Raw genomic sequence first — 22,401 nt, 5'->3', positions numbered from 1 at the left:
CTCTAATCTCTTCTCTCCTCTCCACGAGCGGTGGAGGGGGAGGAGCTAGGCGCGAGCTGTGGGCATAGGCGGTGGTGGGAGGAGTTGCGCGCGGGCGGCAAGCACAGGCGGCGTTGGGAGGAGCACGCCCGTTGCCGTCATCGCTGCGGCCGCTGGACGCCGACACCGATGTGGAATCGGTCTCCTCCGGCGGTTGCACCCACTTCAGCTTCGCCTCCAACCGGTGGAAGAGCCGTGGGTCGTGTCGCGTCACCCCCCCCCCCCTCACGCCATAGCCGCCAGACTCCCGAGCTCCTGCGAGCTCACCGGCGACGGCGACATCTCCTTAGCGTCATAGCCTTGGCTAGCATTTTGTCGAGCTTGATTTGCGTCGGGGTGGTGAGGTGCGTGTAGTCATTAGCCATGGGGAGGCCCTTGGCATCCACGTACTTGAGCCATGCACCACCTTCTGGGCCTCCCTCACCAGCTCGATGAACTTGCCCTGCCCCGTCGCGATCCCTACCTGGATCACCAGTAGCTCCGGCAACGCCAGATCTCACCGGACGCCAAAGGAAGGGAGGGAGGGAAGGGAAGGGAATGGGAGAGAGCTCGTGATCGCGCGACGCCCCATAGAGGTGGCGAGGGTTTTGGGGGGTCGGCGCCGCACCAAGTCGCCGCCGCCATCGCCCGACACTGGCCACCAGACAAGGAGGAGAGAGTGAGAGGAGGGAGAGAAGAGGGGCGAGAGAGAGGGTGATGACGTGGTCACCTAACATGTGAGTCCCACACTGACTCAGCTACCACGTTAGACAAAACGAGGATCAAAACCACCAAAGGATCTAAAGTGAACGATTTAGTAAGTTGAAGGATGTCATATATCTGGTTTTACGGTTGGAGGACGATTTTGTAACTCGATGACAAGTTGAGGAACCTTCAGTGTACTTTTTCCTCACCGGAATAACGGAGCTATTCGGAGAAGAAAGAGCAACGAAACAAGGCGAATGAGTGTTTTGGCCATTGTGTATGAATATGAATGGAAAGGAAGGCACAGAACAGCTTTTAAATCCAACCACAAAGTTAATCTGTAAGTGTTCCAGATTCCAGCAGTTCCGTTCTAAAAGTTACAAGATTCACAATGGTGAAAATGATTTGATTAGCCCTAATATCCTGGCTCTCTAATTTGTCTGTACTGACAGCTCATCCTCAAGGAAGTTGTACTCAAATGTGAAGTCGTTCTTGATTCTCTGACACCTGCAAGCAACGGTATAAGCAAGTTAAACACAGTCGAAGAAGGGTACCATCTTAGAAATTAGTATTACTACTGCCATACTGAGCCCAGCTAATAGAGAACTCGATTGGAAACAGCAATACCATGCCAGAAAATAGATTCTAATATGCATGCAATGATGTTATTAAACATACCATCCTGATCCTGTGCCGTCATCTATGACATGGAAATCAAAGTACACATAAGATCCCCGCTCATACTCATCAGTTGTAACTTGTGGCTCCACGTGCCGTTGGAACCAAGTATTGTACTTTCTGTGAAATCTCCACGATTGCTTCTTTAGTTCTCTGGCACTTAAAAATTGCTGGTATGTGTTCTATGAAAGCAACAGAAAATGCCAGGAGAAAGAGCAAACAGTTTATAACTCATTGGAAGTTTCTAAAGGCAGGCAAGGCAGATGAAAACAATTGAAAAAAAAGTGTGGAAATTTACTTGCTGATAGTAGAAAGCAAAGAACAACAAATCCGTAGATAATGAATCGCCACCCATTCTTTCCCAAAAGGCAGGATTTGATACTACAGGTGCCTGAATTTGCGGGAAGCTGGCAGGGGTGACTGCAGGGTGCTTCTGAAAATAACAGAAGACAAAGAAGTTAGAACAATACGCCAGAATATTTTGTTCATAACAACTCTACTAAAATGATCTTACCGGAATATAATTTTTGACTCGCTCCGAGTCCTTTGGTTGTGGAAGCCTATGGAAAGCAGCTTCAAGCATTTGCAGATTATAAAGCAGATCATGACTAGTACTTGCAGAAGCTACACTGAGGTTATCACCAATTGCACCAAGATCAGATACACTCCTCCGGCCGATAACACCAACACCAGATGATGACATGCCAGGTTGCAAAGGCTGCCCAGCTGGTAGATCAGGGTCTCTAGATAGTTGAGTACCTTCTGTTATGGATGCTGACGGATTCTGAGAAAACAAGAACAGTAGGTGTTCAAATATAACGAGTTAAGCAAAAAATGAAAAAACTACGATACTTCCATCATTAATCTGAAACATTGCTCTCCTAAACGGTTCAGACACCTAGGCAAAACAAATTGTAGAAGCAGGGATAGTGAACCACAAAGCCCAGCCAAGGGGAAAAAACATAAGGATAGTGAACCATGAAGTCCATGAAGTAAATGCCATTATAGTATGCAATATTTGTTCTGCAATTCTGATGAATCATATATGTTAGCATTGTTCTTTCAACATCTGAATCGCACCCAAAAAGCCAGAAATCCTCAAACTGAAAAATTCTCTATTGGTTTCCTCTATTAGAAAAATAGATTTACACTTTTCACCAATAGTTAGTCCACACTCCCTCCATTTCAAATTACTTGCCATTCTAGGATCAATTTTTGTACCAAAATACTTGTCATGCTCACATTCCAAAGCACTTTTAGAGGTGAACTTCCCTCCCCACCCTTCATCAATGCAGTCACACATCAATGCAATCACAGTTCTTATTGGCTCATCTCAACTAATTAGAGTTAACTAGCTGAATGCCAGTGCTTTGCTACGGATAAAAAATATTATATACTGCCTAAAATAAATAAAAGTGTATTTCCCATGAAATGTGTTACCCATCTTTTTGCTATAGGGAATATGTGGCTATCCATTTGATTTTATATGTGGCTAGCATTTAGATTTTGATTTTTTTTATATTAATAAGTTCCAAGGGATAATTTGCAAAAGAGTAAAATACACCAGCGGTCCTTAAACTTGTCATGAGGTTTCACTTAGGTCCACGAACTTGCAAAGTGCACATCGAGGTCCCTAAACTTGGTTTAATGTATCATTCCGGTCCAAAGCCACGTTTGACTATGGTCTTGCCTACGTGGCACGCCACGTGGACAATGACATGGATTTTTTTTTTATTTTTTTCTCCCTTCTTCCTTCTTTTTTCTCTTTCTTCCTTCTTTTTTCTCGGTGGTGAGAGGCGGCACGAGGGGAGGGGTTGTCGCAGTGGTGAAAAAAGAAGGAAGAAGGGAGAAAAAAATAAAAAAATTCCATGTCATCGTTCACGTGGTGTGCCACGTAAGCAAGACCATGGTCAAACGCGGCTTTGGACCGGGATGATACAATAAACCAAGTTTAGGGATCTCGATGTGCGCTTTGCAAGTTCGTGGACCTAAGTGAAACCTCCCGACAAGTTTAAGGACCGCTGGTGCATTTTACTCTTTGCAAAATTTATAATGGGAGTAGGTGGGGTGGCAGATTCACTGCCACCACTACCTTCTTATAAAGGAGTATAGATGACTGCTTTGGGAAAACAATTGGCATGCATTTAAAGAGGGTATCAATATAATTTGCCACAGCTCCTTGGTTAGTGTGAGATATGCTAGAATGCCAAGTAATTTGAAACAGGAGTAACCTTTTTTTTTAGAAAATGCAGAAGAGCCGGGCTTCATTTCATTAAGGAAAACGAACCACCTATACAACCAAGGGCTCACAAACCCCTCACCAAGAACCCATCCACAAACAGCAAAGGTAAAACTAAGGCAACACATGACCCAAAAAAACACCCTACGACAGCCTGTGCCCTTGGGTTAGCAACCTACAAAGTAAAACTTGGAGCACAAGGGCTCCAGAGTCCAGACAGGCACCAAAGCCTAGCTTCTGTTGACACTGCCCGCAACACCTCTGTGATGTTTGGATTCACTCCTTTGAAAGCAGAGTCATTACAGCGTTTCCGAATTTCCCAAGCAACTAGGATAATCAATGAATTTCCCAAGCAACTAGAAGTAACTATTTCACTGATGATTGCAGTATGCTTGAATTCAAGCAATAGTGAGACATTAATTTCGCTTCTGTTCATGTAACCACCTTATTTCACTGGTTACCAGGTTCACATTGCTTGGGTGGCAAATCTTCTTGTCAACATGAAGCTCAGAATCAGAAAAGCACGTCCAAGTTCATGTCCATACTTCAGCATCCAACTCTGCCTATTCTACAGTTCCAGCATTCTATGGCATTTATTAACTTGCTTGTGCAAAGCTATTATAGCATTAACCTTCAAGCTTTAACATGGGCAAGTGGGGGAACATATTTTTAAGTTTTTTCTAATATTTTACACTGGGATACAGGAATTATCGTTAACCTTCTGGATTTGGGTTTTTAAATTAGCTCGCTTTTCTGATCAGCTAAAGTAGAATTCTATTAGTCAGAAGCTGAACTGACCAAATTAACCAACCAGAACCCCTAGAAGCTACAATCAGAATTCCAACCAATTGCAACTTGGTAGCATCTGAAACAACGAACGACCCCCCCCCCCCCCCCCAACACACACACACACACAAATCATAAATTTAACTGTAGAATCTTATCACATGAAAATTGTGGAATATAGAAAGTTTGCATGGAAAACTATAGTGTTCCTAGAAGCTGATATTCTTGAGTAACTTTGCAAAAGTTGGATCATACCGAAAATGGAATCTTTGTATCATCTTCACTCATGTGTTTGTTTGCTCCAGCTGTTGCAACGGATTCCACACTAACATCTTCTGCAAAACTTTGTTGTTGTTCCTCACTTTTTGTATGCCCAGATTCTGCACAGACAGGTAAATTCTCAATACAGCCAATAAACAGCTAGTGGTTAAATATTATGAACCTTTCCATTACATAGCTAAAGACTTGGGGATTTATAAGGCTGTACACAGCTGGTATGAGCAGAAAGAAGCAATACCTGGTACTTGTACCTGCCCAAGCCCAATACCCGCTTGGGAGGAAATAGAGGAACTCTGAGAGTTAAACTGCATAAATAAGATGACCAGAAATGTGAAACTGGTCTAATCCAGAAGCAAGACTGACTGGCATATCTAGTGCACCAAAAAAAGGTCCTGTATTTAGGGTGTCTTAACAAGAAAAAATGCTGAGACATTCCCAAATGTGATTTGCCATCATATAGAAGGCACAAAATAATGAAATACTAAAATGCCATAAGTGGAAAGGATTTTTTTTTTATTTTTCTTAGTTAATTTGATGCCTTAATGGAAATCAGTGACCTTCCAAGGGGTCTGCACTAGATATATCTGATGTGATCAACTATGTTGTGTTTCTCAACCACAAGGAGACCTTCATGTAACACAATACAATTCAATTAAATAATAACAGCGTGAAGTACCTGTTGTAAGAGCGGGTTTGGTTGTTGTGATGGAAATTGCTTCTGACTTATGCCCGTTATATGAGAAACATTAAGAAGGCTGCCTTGTTGTTGTACTTGCTGCAATCTTTGCAGGTACTTCTCCCTTTGATCTGCAGAAATTTCAGGTCTTCCACAAAATTGGCCCTGGAATACAAAAGGGTTAGTGTAACATATTACAAAGATAATGCCAGTATGCAAAATCAAACGGGAATAGCAAAAGCTCAACATGAATAAAATCCATGATGGCATTGGATCAACAGGAAAGAGCAAAGCACAATTGAGAGCACGCAGAAATTCTGAAGATTGACTTGAATCAGTTATTTAGTTGAAAGACTTAAAACGGTGAAATACTGTTTTCAACAATTAGCAGGTCTGGCACACCTAGAAAGTTTATGGTAAATGCCAACATATGCAAGAGCATAGAAGAATTCAGAAGGGGTGGGTATGGGGGTTGAAAGGTACTTACCGCTTCACTTTGATTTTGCAAACCAGCAGTGTTTTGAGGCCTCCATTGAACCCCAGAAACAACTGGGGGAGAAAAGATTCTTCCTCCAAGAACAGTACTCTCATTTGTGTTACTAGAATCAGAGCTAATTGTATCAGTAGTCCTCAGAACCTGCTGAGGTTGAGCTTTATTACCAAGTGGTGAAATCAACTGCTGAGAAATACCACCACTGTTAATCCTCTCATCAGTATTCAACATGTTTCTTTTGGACAAGTCAGTAAGTGCACTAACTGATCCATTCCCTGATACTGGACCTATACTTATTGGAGCTGAACCTAATCCCTGACTAGTTAATCCACGAGTAATACCCCTGCCAAGGCCAATTTCGGTGACTGCAGGTGATGATCTACGTGAAGGAAAGCTCATGTTGTCATCATCCTTCAAGGTACTAGATGAGTTCGCAGGAGCTGAAGTAACAGCTGGTATGTTCTCTGGAGCACTTCGAGCAGTGACAGAAGCAGGAAGTACTGCAGCTGTTGTGGTAGGAACAATTGGGCGTACAGGGGAACTAATGGTTTCAGCTGAAACAGAGACAGCAGCGGTACTAGTACTGATGGTAGTCGGCACGACTGGCACTGAAGGTTGACTTCCAACTTTTGAAGGTGGTGTCTGTGGTGCCGATTCAGGATTGCTTTCTTGTGAAGCCGTTTCCTCTGCTTGATCTTGTGATACACTTAGCGAAGGAGCTGCTGATACAGTAGCCTGGAGAGAAGGGAAGTTAGTAAACCAGCACAATAATAAGTGGTAACCAGGAGAAGACATTAGAAAAGGCCTGGACAAAACATATTTCCTTGATCTTGTTAGCACATGTTTTATGAAATCTAAATATTAGAAAAACAACATAATTTTTTGAAGAATATGCAGGAGATAGATATTTTCATTGCATTAAGAACGAGAGTTGGCATACAGATAAAAGAACAGCTGAAGAAAGAGCCACAGGAGAGGACAAACGACAGGAATTCAAACATTAGCTTTAATTATAATGTGCATACAACAAAAATGGCATTTGACAGTCAAACAAGAAACAGTACATTATCAGCTAGACTGACCATGTGGTTAGGGAAAAGACAATCTAGTGAATCATAAATAATAATAGCCAATACCTGAGTAGGTGAAGTTGCTACAGAACTCTTCGTACTCAAAACTGCAGTAGTAGAAACAGAAGCAACACCCTGCCAAGCAAGAAACAAGGTTCAAAGATATACAACAAGCCCAAAGGTGAAGCGCGTGGAAGAGAAAAAAACCTCTACTACAGCTCACCTTGACAAGACTGGAAGGGGCAAGTGAAACCATGTCTTCTAGTGCTTCAACCTTCTCCATAGGTAATGTGCTATAGAGCTCTTCCACATCACTAAATTCATCAAAATCTTCCTAGATTTGAATAACGTACTGACATAATAAGAATGTGTTCTGCGAACATAGCAATAAACTAAATCGGATGAAAATATTGACACAAATAAATAGGAATACAGCCACACCTGGTTACGTTCAACATAGTCATCCAGGAAATCTTTCACATCATTAACTTGCTCAGGACTCAACTCATCATTATCCAAAAGTCTTAATATTGACTCCAATTTCTTTATGTGAGCTTTATGCCGTGTGATAGATTTCTCTAAATGTACCTGATGATGCAAAGTTACTTCCTCTATTCTAGATATTATTGGAAATATTTCTCACAAACACGCAAAAATGATCGGTTTGCACTCTGACTCAATTGATCATACCAATCGAGGAGGTCTTTGCTTTCCTTTCTTAATTGAAAGTCCTTCAACCTCAGCTTCGAAGTTATCGATTTGGTTTTCCAAATCACTAACCTGTAAACAAGATAAAGAATATAATTAGATATGTCACGTGCATGTACAACAAAGGAAAAAAGTATAAATGTTATAAGCAGAAGTCATCACAAATAACATGGTAATACAGTCAACTTCTCAATAAAAGTTATCAAATCAAAGATAATGCAATTGATAACAGTGATCAGATCAAAGAAAATATTTATAATCAAGGATGACAGCTGCTGAGAGATTGTATCTAAAGAACCCCATGTCTTCTGGAAAAAAAAATCAACTATGTCTTTAGGCCCTAACAACTCATGACAATGAGAACTGTCAAAACGCAAAATACACCGTATTTTGCAAACCTGTTCTTTGCTTCAGAATGATTTACAGAATATTGGAAGGGCGTGAAGACATACACGCACGAGACAGAGCATACAGATTATGTTTCTAACATACCACATTGTTAAGCCAATCTCTTGTTTCAGCTTTTGCCTTCTCTTTTGGATCCTGCACAAATTGAAAATAAACCATTAGACTAAAGGGGAGCTGCAAAATCCTGCAACATACACAGAAACTGACAAAAAAGATAATTGATAAATCAAGACTCACTTTCTAAGACTGCTGTGTAAAATTAAGAAATAAGGCCATAACTAAGCAGACAAGGCTCGCAATGGAAACTTGGACCAGATACAAAATACAAGCTCAAATCTAAGTTGGATATTTTTTTAAAAAAACCATAAATTTTCCCAACAGCCAAATGGTCACTGCATCTCCTAGTTTTTGGAGTAAATTAATAGCTTGAGATAAATTTACTTTCTAAAAGACGTCAGTAGCATCATTGTAATTCCAATGAAGGTTATGAACAATCAGTTCAGAGCCTCAGGCTTCGATTTATCTTTACTCGTTTAGATAGAAGGGGGGTGGTACTGGTGTTGTGAGTCTGCCACCACCAATAACAACCTGATGTGCGGGACCAAGTGTCAGCGACCTAATGTCACCTTCTCCCTTCACCAAATCCCCAAAATTATAGCAGAAATCCACTCAATCACGCTTGTACTACCCAACCTGAAGGCTGATACTGCTGGCAGACGGTAGTGACAGTTCAGCAACAGCGGCAAGCTCTTGATGGTGCAGTTAAACCCTGCGCAAGCACAACTGCCCCTCAACACGGCACCGCATTTTCAACACCCTGTGCCACCCTCATGAGCCCATCCTCTAGCACTACCATCGATATCTCTTCCACCTTTTGTGCCATGCACCTCATCAAGCTCGCCTTAACCCAGCATCCATGCAGCAAGTAAGATCTGTGCAGTCACCAGTAGTGGATTGAGTTGTTGTTGCTGGGGTGTTTGGCAGATTGGAGAGCAGTAAGGAAGGAAGCAGAGGGGAAGAGGAAACATATCATGAATGAGCAGGCAGTTGAGCAGTGGTCTAACCATAGCCCACTAGTGTGGGCTGCAGCTTTCCCACAGGGTCATGGCTAACAGGCCATCAGCTGACTGAGCCAATGGATCAATCCATCCCGGAAGATGGAAACGGAGTTATGGTCGTAGGCATGTTGTGCAAAATGAAAACTAAAACTTGCCGTTGTGTGGCATCTGCTAGGGAAGTGCCAATTACCAGCTAGATAACCATCTCGAATTCACAATGGCATTAGTTGGATTTTGGACATCTTATTTCGTACAATAGTATTGTTTTAAAAATCATAGCAACAGCTAGTTTTAACTTAAGTTGCTTTCAAAGTTTGAATATTCTAAGACGACGAATGCCTATCACATAAAGATAGAGTTAGCACAAAATCTGAACACTCCGTTACAAGATTACAACAAGCATAATGCAGCAAGAATTTATAATCAGAACCTTCAGCCTTCACCTCTTGCGAACAAAGCGTTTAAATAACAATTCAAATTAGTTACAACCAAAACCAGGAAAAGTATGATGCAAACAGAGGAGGGCAAGTTCTTACAGTTTTCGGTTGTTGACCTAACCCTTCCTTGGAAAAGGCCTTCGTTTTAGTTTCCTTCTCACAAACCTTAAATCGTTCCATCTCGCGTTCAATCTGCTTTCGGGCATCCATAAGAGCCTGCTCATAAGAGGCACTAACCTATGTCAACACATATATTATAAATGGGTTAAACCCAGAACAGTAAGTAATGTTAACAAAAAAGTCATTTGCAACGGCAAAATATATCATACAAAAAAAAAACATGATTGAAGAAGAAATTCAGAGGGGAAGAACAGAATACTGCTTTTAAAACTATAATCGTGAATCCTGCTCCATTTCTTTATTGGAACACTCCCATATGTTCATGGTAAAATATGTTTCGTAGTATTCATAATTAGAATGGTTAACCAAGGTTAACAAGTACCAACAGCAAGATGAAGCAAATACTCCCTCCGCCCCCAAAATGTAAGAACTTTTAGAGTCAGGCACTAGTATTAAGGAGAAAAGTTAAATAAAACAAGGGATTGTTGTGATTGGTTGAGATGAGGAAATAGGTGGAGAAATTAAATGGGAAATGGTTGTGATTGGGGCAAATTTTGAATGGTAAAGGTAACTACACTTTGGGACAGAGGGACTACTTATTAAGAATGAAAAAAATGGACTTATTGAAATAACAGTGCATCTGGTTTACAAACAAAAACCTTCAAAAATAATTTACAAGGAAAATAAGCAACAAAAAGAGCTTCAAGGAGAATCAATATGCAATAGATTCAGTGAATTTGTCCCTAAGCTTGTGTGACCTTGAAGTTTAGCATGGCCTTCAGGTAAATTCTGAAATTCCGGTGGCCATCTGTACAGATTGATTTGAGACATACTGCAACAAACAGTAGTCTAAGTGAAGAGGATGCCTTAAAACAAAATATCTTCTCAATACAGTAGGTTGCACGCCTTGATCAAGTATTTCAGTCATATAACAATTGCAGCATAAGTTGAAAACTGTGTCACCAGACTGCCATATAAGCCATGTTTTGGGCTGAAGACCAAAAATAATTTCCAAAATGCTCTGTTGTACCAGAGTCGTTCATCTACTGGATCTCCTGATTAACAGCATCTAATACATCATCCAGATTCCTCTTTACTTCCCTACTGCAACTAATGCTGCAGTTACATACTTTAAGTACAGATATGTTTTATGTAGTTCCATAAAATGCAACTGAAAACATTTTAAAATTAGTTACCAAAAGTATGAATGCCGCAGTGAGCCAATAAGAGCCAACTATAACTACATCATCATTCAGAATTATCAGGAATGTTCTATACTCACTCTTAATTGAGATTTAGAAACACCACAGTAAATATGGATACAAATGTCAACCATGGATAGTATTGAAAAGTGGATCTCAGTTCTCATCATCTTTACTAACCTATCCCCAAAAACTATTCATAATTCTGCCAAATAATTTAGCATCACAACAGGCTTACAAACATCTACTGAAAACTTACTTAAGAATGGATTTCCTTGTCACAACAAGAAAAGAAAAGCCTACAAACCACAAAATCAGCATCCCATCTTAGTGGCAATAGCATCACATCGAGATTGAAGCTACACAACAATGCAGCTACTAACAGCATAAACACGAAAAGAGAAAAGGCGTTGCATACCAACAGTAACCTCAAATATATTTTCACGCACTCCCCGCAGACCACATAATGTATAATACATAACTCGCTAGGAAAGCTGATAGGCACCTAGAGTTCTGTTAACTGAATCAGGTAAAATAAAGAGCATTCCCAGATCAGTGTTTGTACTGACCAATCAGCAAGCATATAAGTCTTCACTCAACAAAACTAATCACTGCACGTATGGCGTAACTTAATGGAGTTTCTTCTAAAATCATCAGTTTCTCCGTACAATTAACTGGACAGAACAGCAGAACATACATAATTCTAAGCACAGGAGGCAGTGCATTGCACCATGAACCGCATCCCCTGGAGCTAAAGAGAAGCTACCGGCTACGGCTAAGAAGTTAAGAGGGCTCACCTTCTTGTCCTTGATCTCGCTGGACTGGATCCACGTCTTGATCTGGTCCCTGTACCGCTGCAGCTTCTTGATCTCCTTCTTGAGGTCGGCCTCGAACTTCTCCTTCTGGTTCGCATTCTCGGTGTCGTAGACCTGTACAAGCCCCACCGCCGCAGCAGCGAAACAAAAAAACAAAATCTCAGAGGGACAAACCAAAACCTCTCCGAAAGCAGCATCAGGAGGGGGAGACGAATTCGACGGAGGAGAAAACGAGGGAGGGGGGGGGGGGTCGGGCCGCCGTGGGGAGGGGGAAAGTGGGGGAGTGCCTTGTTCCAGATGCTGTCGAAGACGTCGACGCCCTCCTGGACCTTCTTGAGGACGCGGTCGATCTCGCCCTGCAGCTTCCGGCTGGCGCCCATGGCTGCCCCGCGGGGGGGAGGTTGCCGGCTAGGGTTTACGATTTGGGGGCGGAGGCGAAGCTGAGGCGGAGGGGGAGAGAGGGGGGGGGTGGGGGAACGGGACGACAGTGGAGGAGACGACGAATTATTTTTCTCGGGCGAGAGAGTATGGGTTGGATGACGTCAGCGAGAAAGAGAGGGGGGCCTTGCGATGGGCCGTGCTAGTGAGCCCATGGGCCGAATTTTTCTATCGATCTCTCGAGTGGGTTTGCGGGCCAGAGGCCCACTCGGCCCGTTTGAGATGGACTAAGATTGATGTGGGCCAGGCCCAGAATCACTGCGTCTCGAACGCTGAAAGACCATCACAGCACGTGCTACCTCTCTCTCTCCTTTTGTAGTCACAGTGTGTCACACTAAAAAACAATATAACCATGAATGATCCAGAGATATTCGACGAATTAAACGGGGTTAATATAATTAACTATTTTATGCTTCGTAGTACTAATGAGCCGTTGAGAAACGGGGGAGCCTGATCGACTCTTTCGTTTTGCTCGATCGCCTGTCACACGTTGTACGTAATATTTGTACGGTTTTTGATATAGACAAATAAAATAGTATGAACTTGCCCTGTTTATGACAGAGGAAAAACCCCATCGATCGAGACACGAGGACATGGGCTTAATTAGCTGCACTATTAACAGAACAAGCTAAGTTAACGATCGGCCACGAACAGACCAAAGATAAGCTTACTCCTGCACGCACCCATGTGGACTATTGTACCTGCACTGACAAGAATTTATAAATTTACAGGACAAATCTGCGTATCGGAATCACAGAGAGATGCAATAACAATAGTAGGGGAATAAACCAGGGGGGAACGCTTGCAGGGTTGCAGGAAGCAGTTGCAGCAGCTCATCAGCAGCATCCACAGCATATAGCGATCTCAAACGGGCGTACTACGTACGTGTACGAGTTGTTCTTACGCCAACGCGATGCTATGCATGCGTGCTCGGACGCATGCGCCCAACAACGATTGCCCCTCGTCGCCGCGCCGAGGCCACGATCCATCCACCTGCGCGCGCACCGCGACGAACGCAACGTACGGGGGAGAAGAGGCAATGCGCGCGGCAGTGGATCCCCCACACGCGCGTTCCGTACGTCTCGCAGCTGCGTGGGCGAGCGGTGTAGATGACTTCATCAAATTCATCGTCGTCTCACTTGTTTGGCTAGCTAGTGCGCGCGCGCGTTGCATCGGGCAATGACGAGGCCTGCAGTGCAGTGCAGGTGCAGGCGTGCAGCATCGCCGGCCGCGGCGCAGTAGACGTTGCGGGTGGTGGCTTGGCTTTGCTCTGCTCTGCATGCTAGCTACTAGCCGCCACCGACCACGCTGCGTCGCTGTGAGGTTTGCCGGGCGGGACGAGACTGGACGTGCCCAAAATTTAATACTTCCGGCGCAGTAAAAAGCAGCTGGGATCGAGTAGTAGTGACAGTTTTCGGCGATGGGACTGCACGCCACGCTGGTGCAAATGCTCTTTTGGAGCCATGCCACGGCTGAACTTTAGGCACCCACTAGCCTCGGTCGATCTCGTGTTCTTGCATCCGGATGCCGTGGCAATGCAAAATATTGATTGTTGGTGCTGCTCACTGCTCAGTGTTAAATAGGTCTCCAATATATTTAACTGTTTGTCATAAAACGGGGAGATGCTACGTACATGAGCGCAACTGATGCACGGTTGCATGCACACCACGGCCGATATTGTAGTATACTACTACTTCGTAGGTTTTTACTACGCCTGCTAATATATTGATGCCACACCGATGGGGTGATGATACACAAGTCCAACTAGGGATGCAAACGGGTCGACCAGCGAGTTCACTGATAGGTCAAATAAATGATAATTTATGGATTTTCATGTCGTGGCTCGGCTTGTCGTATCTAGACATGCAAGTTAGTCGATCTATAAACCCATTTATAGATCAAATTAATAGGAAACCCGCGGGTTACGCACTAATTTTATCTATAAGCGAGAGCGCGGACAAGCCTACTTACACCCCTAAGTCCAACCGGTAATCTTTCTGATTGTACTCCACATCCTAGATAGGGTGTATCTACGGTTGTGATACACTGATATTTCCTCCGTTTTTTAATAAATACATATAGTTGACTTTTAAACACATATTTGACGATTCGTATTATTAAAAAGTTTTATACAAATTTATAAGATATAAATCACGCTTAACGTACATTGAGTGATAAAATAACTAACAACAAAATAAATTAGTCGTTCAAAAAAACAACAAAATAAATTATAATTATGTAATTTTTAAAAATAAAATGAATGATCAAACGTGTGATAAAAAGTCAACATCGTTATTTATTTAAAAGACGGAGGTAGTATGTTATACTAGTACCTAGCTTGATATTCCTTCCGTACTCGTAAAGGAAGTCGTTTTGGACAGCGACACGGTCTTCAAAACACAACTTTGGCTGCTTGTTTCTATAAAAAAATATTTATTGAAAAGTGATATATGTATAATTTTATGAAAATATTTTTCAAGACAAATCTATTCATATAATTTTTATATTTTCAAACTCAATAACTTAACTTGAGAGTTATTCATGATTTATATTCCCAAAGTTTGACTTAAATATTATCCTAAACGACTTCCTTTAGAGCAAGTATAATAGTAGGCTATAAACCAGCTAAATGCTGAGTTGGAGGAAAGAAGAGAGGAGAGAGAGGAGAAGCGGGCTGTAAACTAACAGCCGGCTTGGACACAAGAACCAAGAAACTCTGTGAAAGAGACAAGTGGGCCCTGTATTAATTGTGAAGAGCTAACTATTATATGGGTAGGCTGAAAGAAGGCTATAAAGAACCTTATAGCCAGCAGCTCGGCTGTATTATTAGCCTTGCTCTTATGAGTATGGAGGGAGTATATATGCTTATTAAATGTGCACCAACACTGATCGATTTATTACTTAGGCTGTGTTTAGTTCCCTTCAAACTTTCAACTTTTCCGTCACATTAAATGTTTAGACACACGCATGAAGTATTAAATGTGGACGAAAAAAACCAATCGCACAATTTAGTGAGACGAATCTTTTGAGCATAATTACGCCATGATTTGATAATGTGGTGCTACAGCAAACATTTGCTAATGACGGATTAGTTAGGCTTAATAGATTCATCTCGTAGTTTACAGGCGGAATCTGTAATTTATTTTGTTATTAGTCTATATTTAATACTTCAAATGTGTGTCCATATACATCATTTTTTTTACCAAAACAACTAAACACGGCTTTATTAGTGTGAGATACGAAATGATCGTCTTGTAATCAAGACACGGAAGATATGATGAATCAAGGGATGCCGAAATAATGACGAGGATAAATAATCCACACAAGAGAGAAAATAGTATTTGAGTAATTAAGCCAACGGTAATTATCTTTGGCATAGGAGTGGTAAAATGTTCCTTCTCGAATTTCTCCATTAAACATAGAGTGCATGCCCTTAGACTTGGAGAGAAAATTTGTACAAATAACCCCAAATAATGCCAAATATTAGGATTGTCTTAGCTTTGATTCTAAAACCTACCACATAATAGGAGTCTTCAATAATAATATTTGCGTATTTGGATTGAAGCCAAAATTTATCCCAAGTTAATATAGTTGAAGCATATCTATCCTATTTTGGTAGTGCCAAAATTTAGCTCAGTTTTAACCGTTTGTCAGATTTATGGTAGAGCGCCAATCAGAGCTGACCCTTAGCATATTTTTGCGTTACCAATTTTTGTTACGATTGTATGTGTTTGGTTGGAAGACTTACATAAGAGTCCTAATATTAGCACCACAAATTTAAATATAATCTATCACAATTCACAAATGCTATAGAATTTCGCGTGAAGCATCTGTAAGAATAGGAAAGAATTTCGTATACCAAACGTAATTCAACGGCCAGGATGTACGGCAGGTCGGCAGCACACACTTCCTCATTCTCGGGGACACGGCCGGTCGCACAACACATGGAAAAACATCAGCCCAAAAAAAAAAAAATTGCATCGGCCCACGTACGTCTCCGCCCGCTTCTCCCGGCGAGAGGGATTTCCGCCGCCACCGTCTCCGTCGCCGGTCGCGTCAATGCCGTTGCCGTTAACCATCACACCCAACAAACACGCTGACCTGCGCGGCCCCACCGCACCATCCAGCCACTCAGCCACCGGCTCGCCCAACCACGTCGCAACCGGACAACGCTCCGTGCCACGCAGAGCTCGCCCACCGCCTTCCTACGTGGCCTCCGGCCCCACCTCCCGCCCGTTGCCGCCTTTTAAACCCCGACCCCCACCTCCTCCAAGACGGCAAGACCCAAGTCACTCTCTCCGCTCCAGTCTCCACTCTCCAACGGTCACATTCTCTCTTCTCCTCCCTTCCCCGAATTCCCAACTCGATCCACGTCGCTCTCGCTCGCCACAGACACGGGCGCGCGGCGATCGGAGAAGCCTCGGACATTCGAGATCTCCCGCTGACCCTGTGGGCGGGCGGTGGGGGGTAGCCAGCCATGGTGGAGGAGGGGGCGAGGCGGCGGGTGGTGGTGGAGGTCTGCAACGCGCGGAACCTCATGCCCAAGGACGGGCAGGGGACGGCGAGCGCCTACGCCGTCGTCGACTTCGACGGCCAGCGCCGCCGCACGGCCACCAGGCCGCGGGATCTCAACCCGCAGTGGGGGGAGCGCCTCGAGTTCCTCGTCCACGACCCCGACGCCATGTGCGCCGAGACGCTCGAGCTCAACCTCTACAACGACAAGAAGGCCATCGCCGCCACCGGGGGAGGCGGCCGCCGCGGGGGCACGTTCCTCGGCAAGGTCAAGGTGGCCGGCGCCTCCTTCTCCAAGGCCGGGGACGAGGTGCTCGTCTATTACCCGCTCGAGAAGCGGAGCGTTTTCTCGCAGATCAAGGGGGAGATCGGGCTCAAGATTTGGTTCGTCGATGAGCCGCCGCCGCCGCCGCCACCCGCCGCCCCTGCGGATGGAAAGGCCGATGCTGCCGCGGAGAAGAAGGAGGCTGCCGAGGGTGGCAAGGAGGAGAAGGAGAAGGCGCCAGCCGCTGCCGCTGCCTCTGCGGCCGAGGAGAAGAAACCGGAGGCGCCGGCCGAGGAGAAGAAAGCAGAGGAGGCCAAGAAAGAAGAGAAGAAATCAGCTGAGGCCGACAAGAAGGAAGAGAAGGATGACAAGAAGAAGTCGCCGGAGAAGGGGAAGAAGGACGGCGAGAAGCCCAAAGAGGAAGGCAAGGCTAAGGACGAGACCAAGAAGGAGGTTGCGCCGGTGCCGCCTTCGCCGTCGAAGGCGCCGCCACCCTCACCGTCGAAGATGGAGCTCGCGGCCGCCGGAGTCGCCGGGGACCTCGAGATTCGTCCCCAGAGCGCCGCCGAGCGGAGCATGGCGGCCTCTGCGGGCAACGCGTCGTACGATCTGGTGGACCGCGTGCCTTACCTGTTCGTCCGGCTTCTCAAGGCCAAGCACCACGGCGGCGGAGACAAGCAGCCGCTGTACGCTCAGCTGTCCATCGGCACGCACGCCGTGAAGACGCGCGCGGCGACGGCCGCTGGCGAGTGGGATCAGGTGTTCGCCTTCCACAAGGATAGCCTCACGGCCACCTCACTAGAGGTCACCGTCCATGAAGAAGCCAAGAAGCCGGCGGCGGAGGGAGAAGCCACTCCGCCGGACACCAACCTCGGGTACGTCTCGTTCGATCTTCACGAGGTCCCAAAGCGGTCGCCGCCGGACAGCGCGCTGGCGCCGCAGTGGTACACCCTCGAGGGCCACGCCAATGACGGCACGGCGGCCTGCGACGTCATGCTCGCCGTGTGGGTGGGCACGCAGGTCGACGAGGCGTTCCAGGAAGCGTGGCAATCGGACTCCGGCGGCTACCTCGTCCACACCCGCTCCAAGGCGTACCTGTCCCCCAAGCTCTGGTACCTCCGCCTCAGCGTCATCCAGGCGCAGGATCTGCGCTTGCCGGCGCCGCCGGACGCCAAGGCGAAGCCGATGGGACCGGCCTTCCCGGAGCTCTACGTCAAGGCGCAGCTCGGCGCCCAGGTGTTCAAGACCTGCCGCGTCGCGCTCGGCAGCGCGGCGACGGGGACATCGAACCCGAGCTGGAACGAGGACCTGCTGTTCGTCGCCGCCGAGCCGTTCGATCCCTTCCTGACCGTCGTCGTGGAGGATATCTTCTCCGGGCAGCCGGTGGGTCAGGCGCGCGTGCCACTGTCAACCGTGCACCGGCGATCTGACGACCGGGTAGAGCCGCCTTCGCGGTGGCTGAACCTGTGCGGCGACGAGGCTCGGCCGTACGCCGGGCGGGTGCACGTGCGCGTCTGCCTGGAGGGCGGCTACCACGTGCTCGACGAGGCGGCGAACGTGGCCAGCGACGTCCGCGCGGCGTCGAAGCAGCTGTCGAAGCCGCCCGTGGGGATGCTCGAGGTGGGCATCCGCGGCGCGGCGAACCTGGTGCCGATGAAGATCGCCAAGGACGGCGCGAGCGGGTCGACGGACGCGTACGTCGTGCTCAAGTACGGGCCCAAGTGGGCGCGCACCCGCACCATCCTGGACCAGTTCAACCCGCGGTGGAACGAGCAGTACGCGTGGGACGTGTTCGACCCCTGCACCGTGCTCACCATCGCCGTGTTCGACAACGTCCGGTACAGGAGCGCCGAGGCCAGCGGCGACGCCGGGAAGCTGCCCAAGGACGCGCGCATCGGCAAGCTCCGCATCCGCCTCTCGACGCTGGACGCCAACCGCGTGTACGCCAACACCTTCGCGCTCACGGCCGTGCACCCGGTGGGCGTGCGCAAGATGGGGGAGCTGGAGCTCGCCATCCGGTTCACCTGCCCGTCGTGGCTGACGCTGATGCAGGCGTACGGGAGCCCGCTGCTGCCGCGCATGCACTACGTCAAGCCGCTGGGCCCCGCGCAGCAGGACGTGCTGCGGCACACGGCGATGCGCATCGTGTCGGGGCGGCTGGCGCGGTCGGAGCCGCCGCTGGGGCCGGAGGTGGTGCAGTACCTGCTCGACACGGACACGCACTCGTGGAGCATGCGGCGGAGCAAGGCCAACTGGTTCCGCGTCGTGGGCTGCCTGTCGCACGTCGCGACGGCGGTGAGGTGGGCGAACCGCGTGCGCACGTGGACGCACCCGACGACCACCGTGCTGGTGCACGCGCTGCTCGTCGCCGTCGTGCTCTGCCCGGAGATGATCCTCCCCACCGTCTGCCTCTACCTCTTCCTGGTCCTGCTCTGGCGCTACAGGGCGCGGCCGCGGGAGCCCACGGGGATGGACCCGCGGCTCTCCCACGTGGACAGCGTCAGCCCCGACGAGCTCGACGAGGAGTTCGACGGGCTCCCCTCGGCCCGCCCCGCCGACGTGGTCCGGATGCGGTACGACAGGCTGCGCGCCGTGGCCGGGCGGGCGCAGACGCTGCTCGGCGACGTCGCGGCGCAGGGGGAGCGGATCGAGGCGCTGCTGTCGTGGCGCGACCCGCGGGCCACGGCGGTGTTCGCGGTGGTGTGCCTGCTCGCCGCGCTCGTCATGTACGCCGTGCCGTTCAAGCTGCTGCTGCTCGCCATGGGGTTCTACTACCTCCGCCACCCGAGGTTCCGCGGCGACATGCCGTCCGCCGGCTTCAACTTCTTCCGCCGCCTGCCGTCCAACTCCGACCGGGTTCTCTAGGAAGAACCTGATCAATCAATCAGCTTCTTGATCGTTTGGACCATTTCGGTGTAATCTCCCTACTTTCTCCAGATCGTTTTGATCATTTGTTTGCCCAGTAAAGCCTTTCTTGATTAGGCTTGCTGATGCTAATAACAATAATAATGATGGTTATTTCATTCATTGGTTTATTAGGAATCACTTCTTGCATCTTTGCAGACTCTGATGGTTACGACTTACGATCCGCACCATATATCGTAGCTTAGCTAGATAGATTCAGAGAGGACCAAATTGTAGTATCGAATGGTGATCAATACTGAGAATCCTAGCTTTAAATATGAAATATTGACTGTTTAACTTGGCATATATATGAAATTATACCGAATCATATGCCGTTAAAATAGAATCAATTTACTCATAGAGATGCTACAACTACAAGAGCTTGTGCCGCAGTAGAGAGGTTGATTGAGGTTAATAGGCAGATGAGATTGAGCGAAGAGGCCAAAATTAGGCGGCGAAATCTGCATCGGCGAGGGGATTGATTCCCTACCGATCACATGCTCCGTGGCACGTACTACTACACCCTCTCTGATCCTTCCAGGTTCATCACTCACCCCCCAAACACAACCAACTGAACCAAGTGCCTCAAATAAGATAAGCCTGCATCTGGTTAGCTCACCAGAACCATCTGCTCGATTTTAATCCCACTTGCCACACACTTGCAGATTGCAGTGGTGCGGTCTCTGAACAAAAGCCCATATGCTTTTGTCAGTAATCACTAGGAGGCAACCATCACACTGAAACACAAAGCGAGTAAACCAGTAAATGCGTGTGTAAATCATCACAAAAAGAAAAACTTACTGATACTACAAAGCGTGCCGTTGATGTCGGCAACAGGAGAATGTTTGTACTCTATTGCATCATCACAAGATCGACAAATCCGATAATAATTGCCCCACGCATCTGATGAACACAAGAAGCAAGGTGAGTAAATATTTGTCTCAGTTAAACAGTAAAAAAAAACTAAAAAGTGCATGAGGCAATGGATCCGTTGCTGATAGAAGAAAAATGAAAAAAAAAAAGAGACCATGATCAGACGCAGAGGAGCAATTTTTGTGTGCCACATAACCTCATTGGATTTTTCCCCCTTCTCTGATCAGATCTACCACACACTGTTACTGTAGTATTCTACATTGCACACACGCGAAAAAGGCCGAACTGCCGCACGTGAAATCACAATAGCCTTTTGCATCATATGGCAGACAGGATTCAGATTTCAGAGAGCCAAAAACCATAAAAATAGTGTGTTTTTTTTTCTGGACGCTTACCACGTCTGCGAGAAATCTAACCCCTTTCTGGGACCATGAACTGGAGAGGAGAAGAGAGGGCAGGGCGCCACCACTAGGAGTGATCTGGTTGTTCTCGTCTCGAGAGGTGGAAGGATCAGGCAGTGAAGTGGAGTGACTGTGACTGTGACTGTTTGAGAGTGAGAGCTTGCACTGAAAATGATGGCGGCCTGATCGAGGAGACGATCGATTGGGCTGCGGGCAGCGTCGGAGATCGGGGAGGTCTTGGCCTCACCCTGCTCGTCTTTTGTGCAGCTCAGAGGTGGCTTTGCCTGCATGATTCGGTTTGGGCACTTGCACGTTTGTAGCTACAGGTTTTCTATTTTCCTCTTCTCTTTGCTCTCTTTTCTTTCACTCATCGGGCTCTATCGACTATCGTTTCGCTTATTCACGTAACGCATATTTGTTTCGTTTTACTTATTTATTCTCTCAAACCACCCTCGTTTTGTCGTAAAATTTGGTAATTTGACACTTTGTTTGTTGTCACTCGACTTGTTTGGGAAGAAGGGGAGAGAAAGAGAGAGAAGGGAGATAGGGAGGAGGAAGAGGACATGTGGGCCCCACATGTCAGTGGGCCCACATTTTTTTTTGTGCCAATGACTAATGGGTCCCACGTATATTTTTTAATTCTACTGCCACGTAAGTGCCACGTGGACTGAAGACTCGGTCAATATCACCACATAGGCGCCACGTCAGCGAAACCATCTCCTAAAACCGGCGAGGGAGTCAAATTGCACCGGTTTTGCAAGTTCAGGGGGTCGAGATTTCTGGTATTGCGGTTGAGGGATACGATTTAGATTCGGTGGTCAGTTGAGGGAGTCAAAATGATCTTATTCCTTTGCCGGCTGTTCTCAATATCATGGATTTTCCTTCGTACTAGTCTGCCCTTTCTTATACCTTTTTCTACCTTGGAGTGCCGTGCTGATTGCCCTCCTCCTATCCATATAGCACTATCAAAAGAAAAAGGCTAGGTAATCATTGGGAAGCAATGGGTTCTCTTCTCCATGCCCATGCTTAATCCTTTTATATGCTTTCATTCCATAGGGAAATAAACCTACAAATATAATATACTCCATCCATACTCACAAAGAAAGTCGTTTAGGACATTGATACGGTCTTTAAAACATAACTTTGACTTCTTGTTTCTATAAAAATATTCATTGAAAAATAATATATGTATACTTTTATGAAAGTATTTTTCAAGACAAATCTATCTATCTATTATATACTAAAAGTCCATTAAACTTCCTACAAATGCTCTCATGCCGCCACATGGGACTCCTACAAATGCTACTAAGCTGCTA

General features: G+C 46.4%; 2 protein-coding genes and 1 long non-coding RNA gene across 4 annotated transcripts; 1 reads left to right on the top strand and 2 right to left on the bottom strand.

Moving 5' to 3' along the window:
• Positions 1–1,009: 1,009 nt before the first annotated feature.
• On the bottom strand, positions 1,010–12,139 carry LOC4333598 (uncharacterized). Of its 2 annotated transcripts, none has more exons than XM_015776827.3 (16): positions 11,980–12,139; positions 11,675–11,806; positions 9,655–9,792; positions 8,145–8,195; positions 7,635–7,724; positions 7,386–7,532; positions 7,168–7,278; positions 7,011–7,079; positions 5,869–6,609; positions 5,382–5,546; positions 4,944–5,010; positions 4,682–4,806; positions 1,916–2,185; positions 1,700–1,834; positions 1,402–1,583; positions 1,010–1,230 (listed from the first exon to the last, which is right to left on the bottom strand). In XM_015776827.3, the coding sequence occupies exons 1-16, from the start codon at positions 12,070–12,072 to the stop codon at positions 1,155–1,157; spliced, it is 2,592 nt and encodes an 863-aa protein (XP_015632313.1). In that variant the 5' UTR covers positions 12,073–12,139; the 3' UTR covers positions 1,010–1,154. The 2 variants fall into 2 exon arrangements, with proteins under 2 accessions (XP_015632313.1, XP_015632314.1); XM_015776828.3 differs by having other exon boundaries at positions 9,655–9,771.
• Positions 12,140–16,406: 4,267 nt separating this feature from the next.
• Positions 16,407–19,930, top strand: LOC4333597 (multiple C2 domain and transmembrane region protein 14). The gene has a single exon (XM_015773196.2). It carries the CDS (start codon positions 16,608–16,610, stop codon positions 19,770–19,772), a length of 3,165 nt encoding a protein of 1,054 aa, XP_015628682.1. The 5' UTR covers positions 16,407–16,607; the 3' UTR covers positions 19,773–19,930.
• A 79-nt stretch (positions 19,931–20,009) lies between these two features.
• On the bottom strand, positions 20,010–21,397 carry LOC112938331 (uncharacterized). The gene is made up of 2 exons (XR_003241509.2): positions 21,080–21,397; positions 20,010–20,714 (listed from the first exon to the last, which is right to left on the bottom strand). It is a non-coding gene; the product is annotated as an uncharacterized lncRNA (long non-coding RNA).
• Positions 21,398–22,401: the final 1,004 nt, after the last annotated feature.

The sequence above is a fragment of the Oryza sativa genome, chromosome 3 (assembly GCF_034140825.1).
Source record: "Oryza sativa Japonica Group chromosome 3, ASM3414082v1".
Taxonomy (NCBI): domain Eukaryota; kingdom Viridiplantae; phylum Streptophyta; class Magnoliopsida; order Poales; family Poaceae; genus Oryza; species Oryza sativa.
The sequence above is the reverse complement of the archived record's forward strand: the minus strand, read 5'-3'. Positions and strand labels throughout refer to the sequence as shown.

What these genes read in the sequence shown, in the direction of transcription:
- LOC4333598 (XM_015776827.3), bottom strand. Translation starts at nt 12,072, where the DNA reads ATGGGCGCCAGCCGGAAGCTGCAGGGCGAGATCGACCGCGTCCTCAAG. An exon ending in GAGTCAAAAATTATATTCCG is followed by an intron (nt 1,835 to 1,915) that starts GTAAGATCATTT and finishes TGTTATTTTCAG; the next exon opens with AAGCACCCTGCAGTCACCCC. An exon ending in GACGGCACAGGATCAGGATG is followed by an intron (nt 1,231 to 1,401) that starts GTATGTTTAATA and finishes CGTTGCTTGCAG; the next exon opens with GTGTCAGAGAATCAAGAACG.
- LOC4333597 (XM_015773196.2), top strand. Translation starts at nt 16,608, where the DNA reads ATGGTGGAGGAGGGGGCGAGGCGGCGGGTGGTGGTGGAGGTCTGCAAC.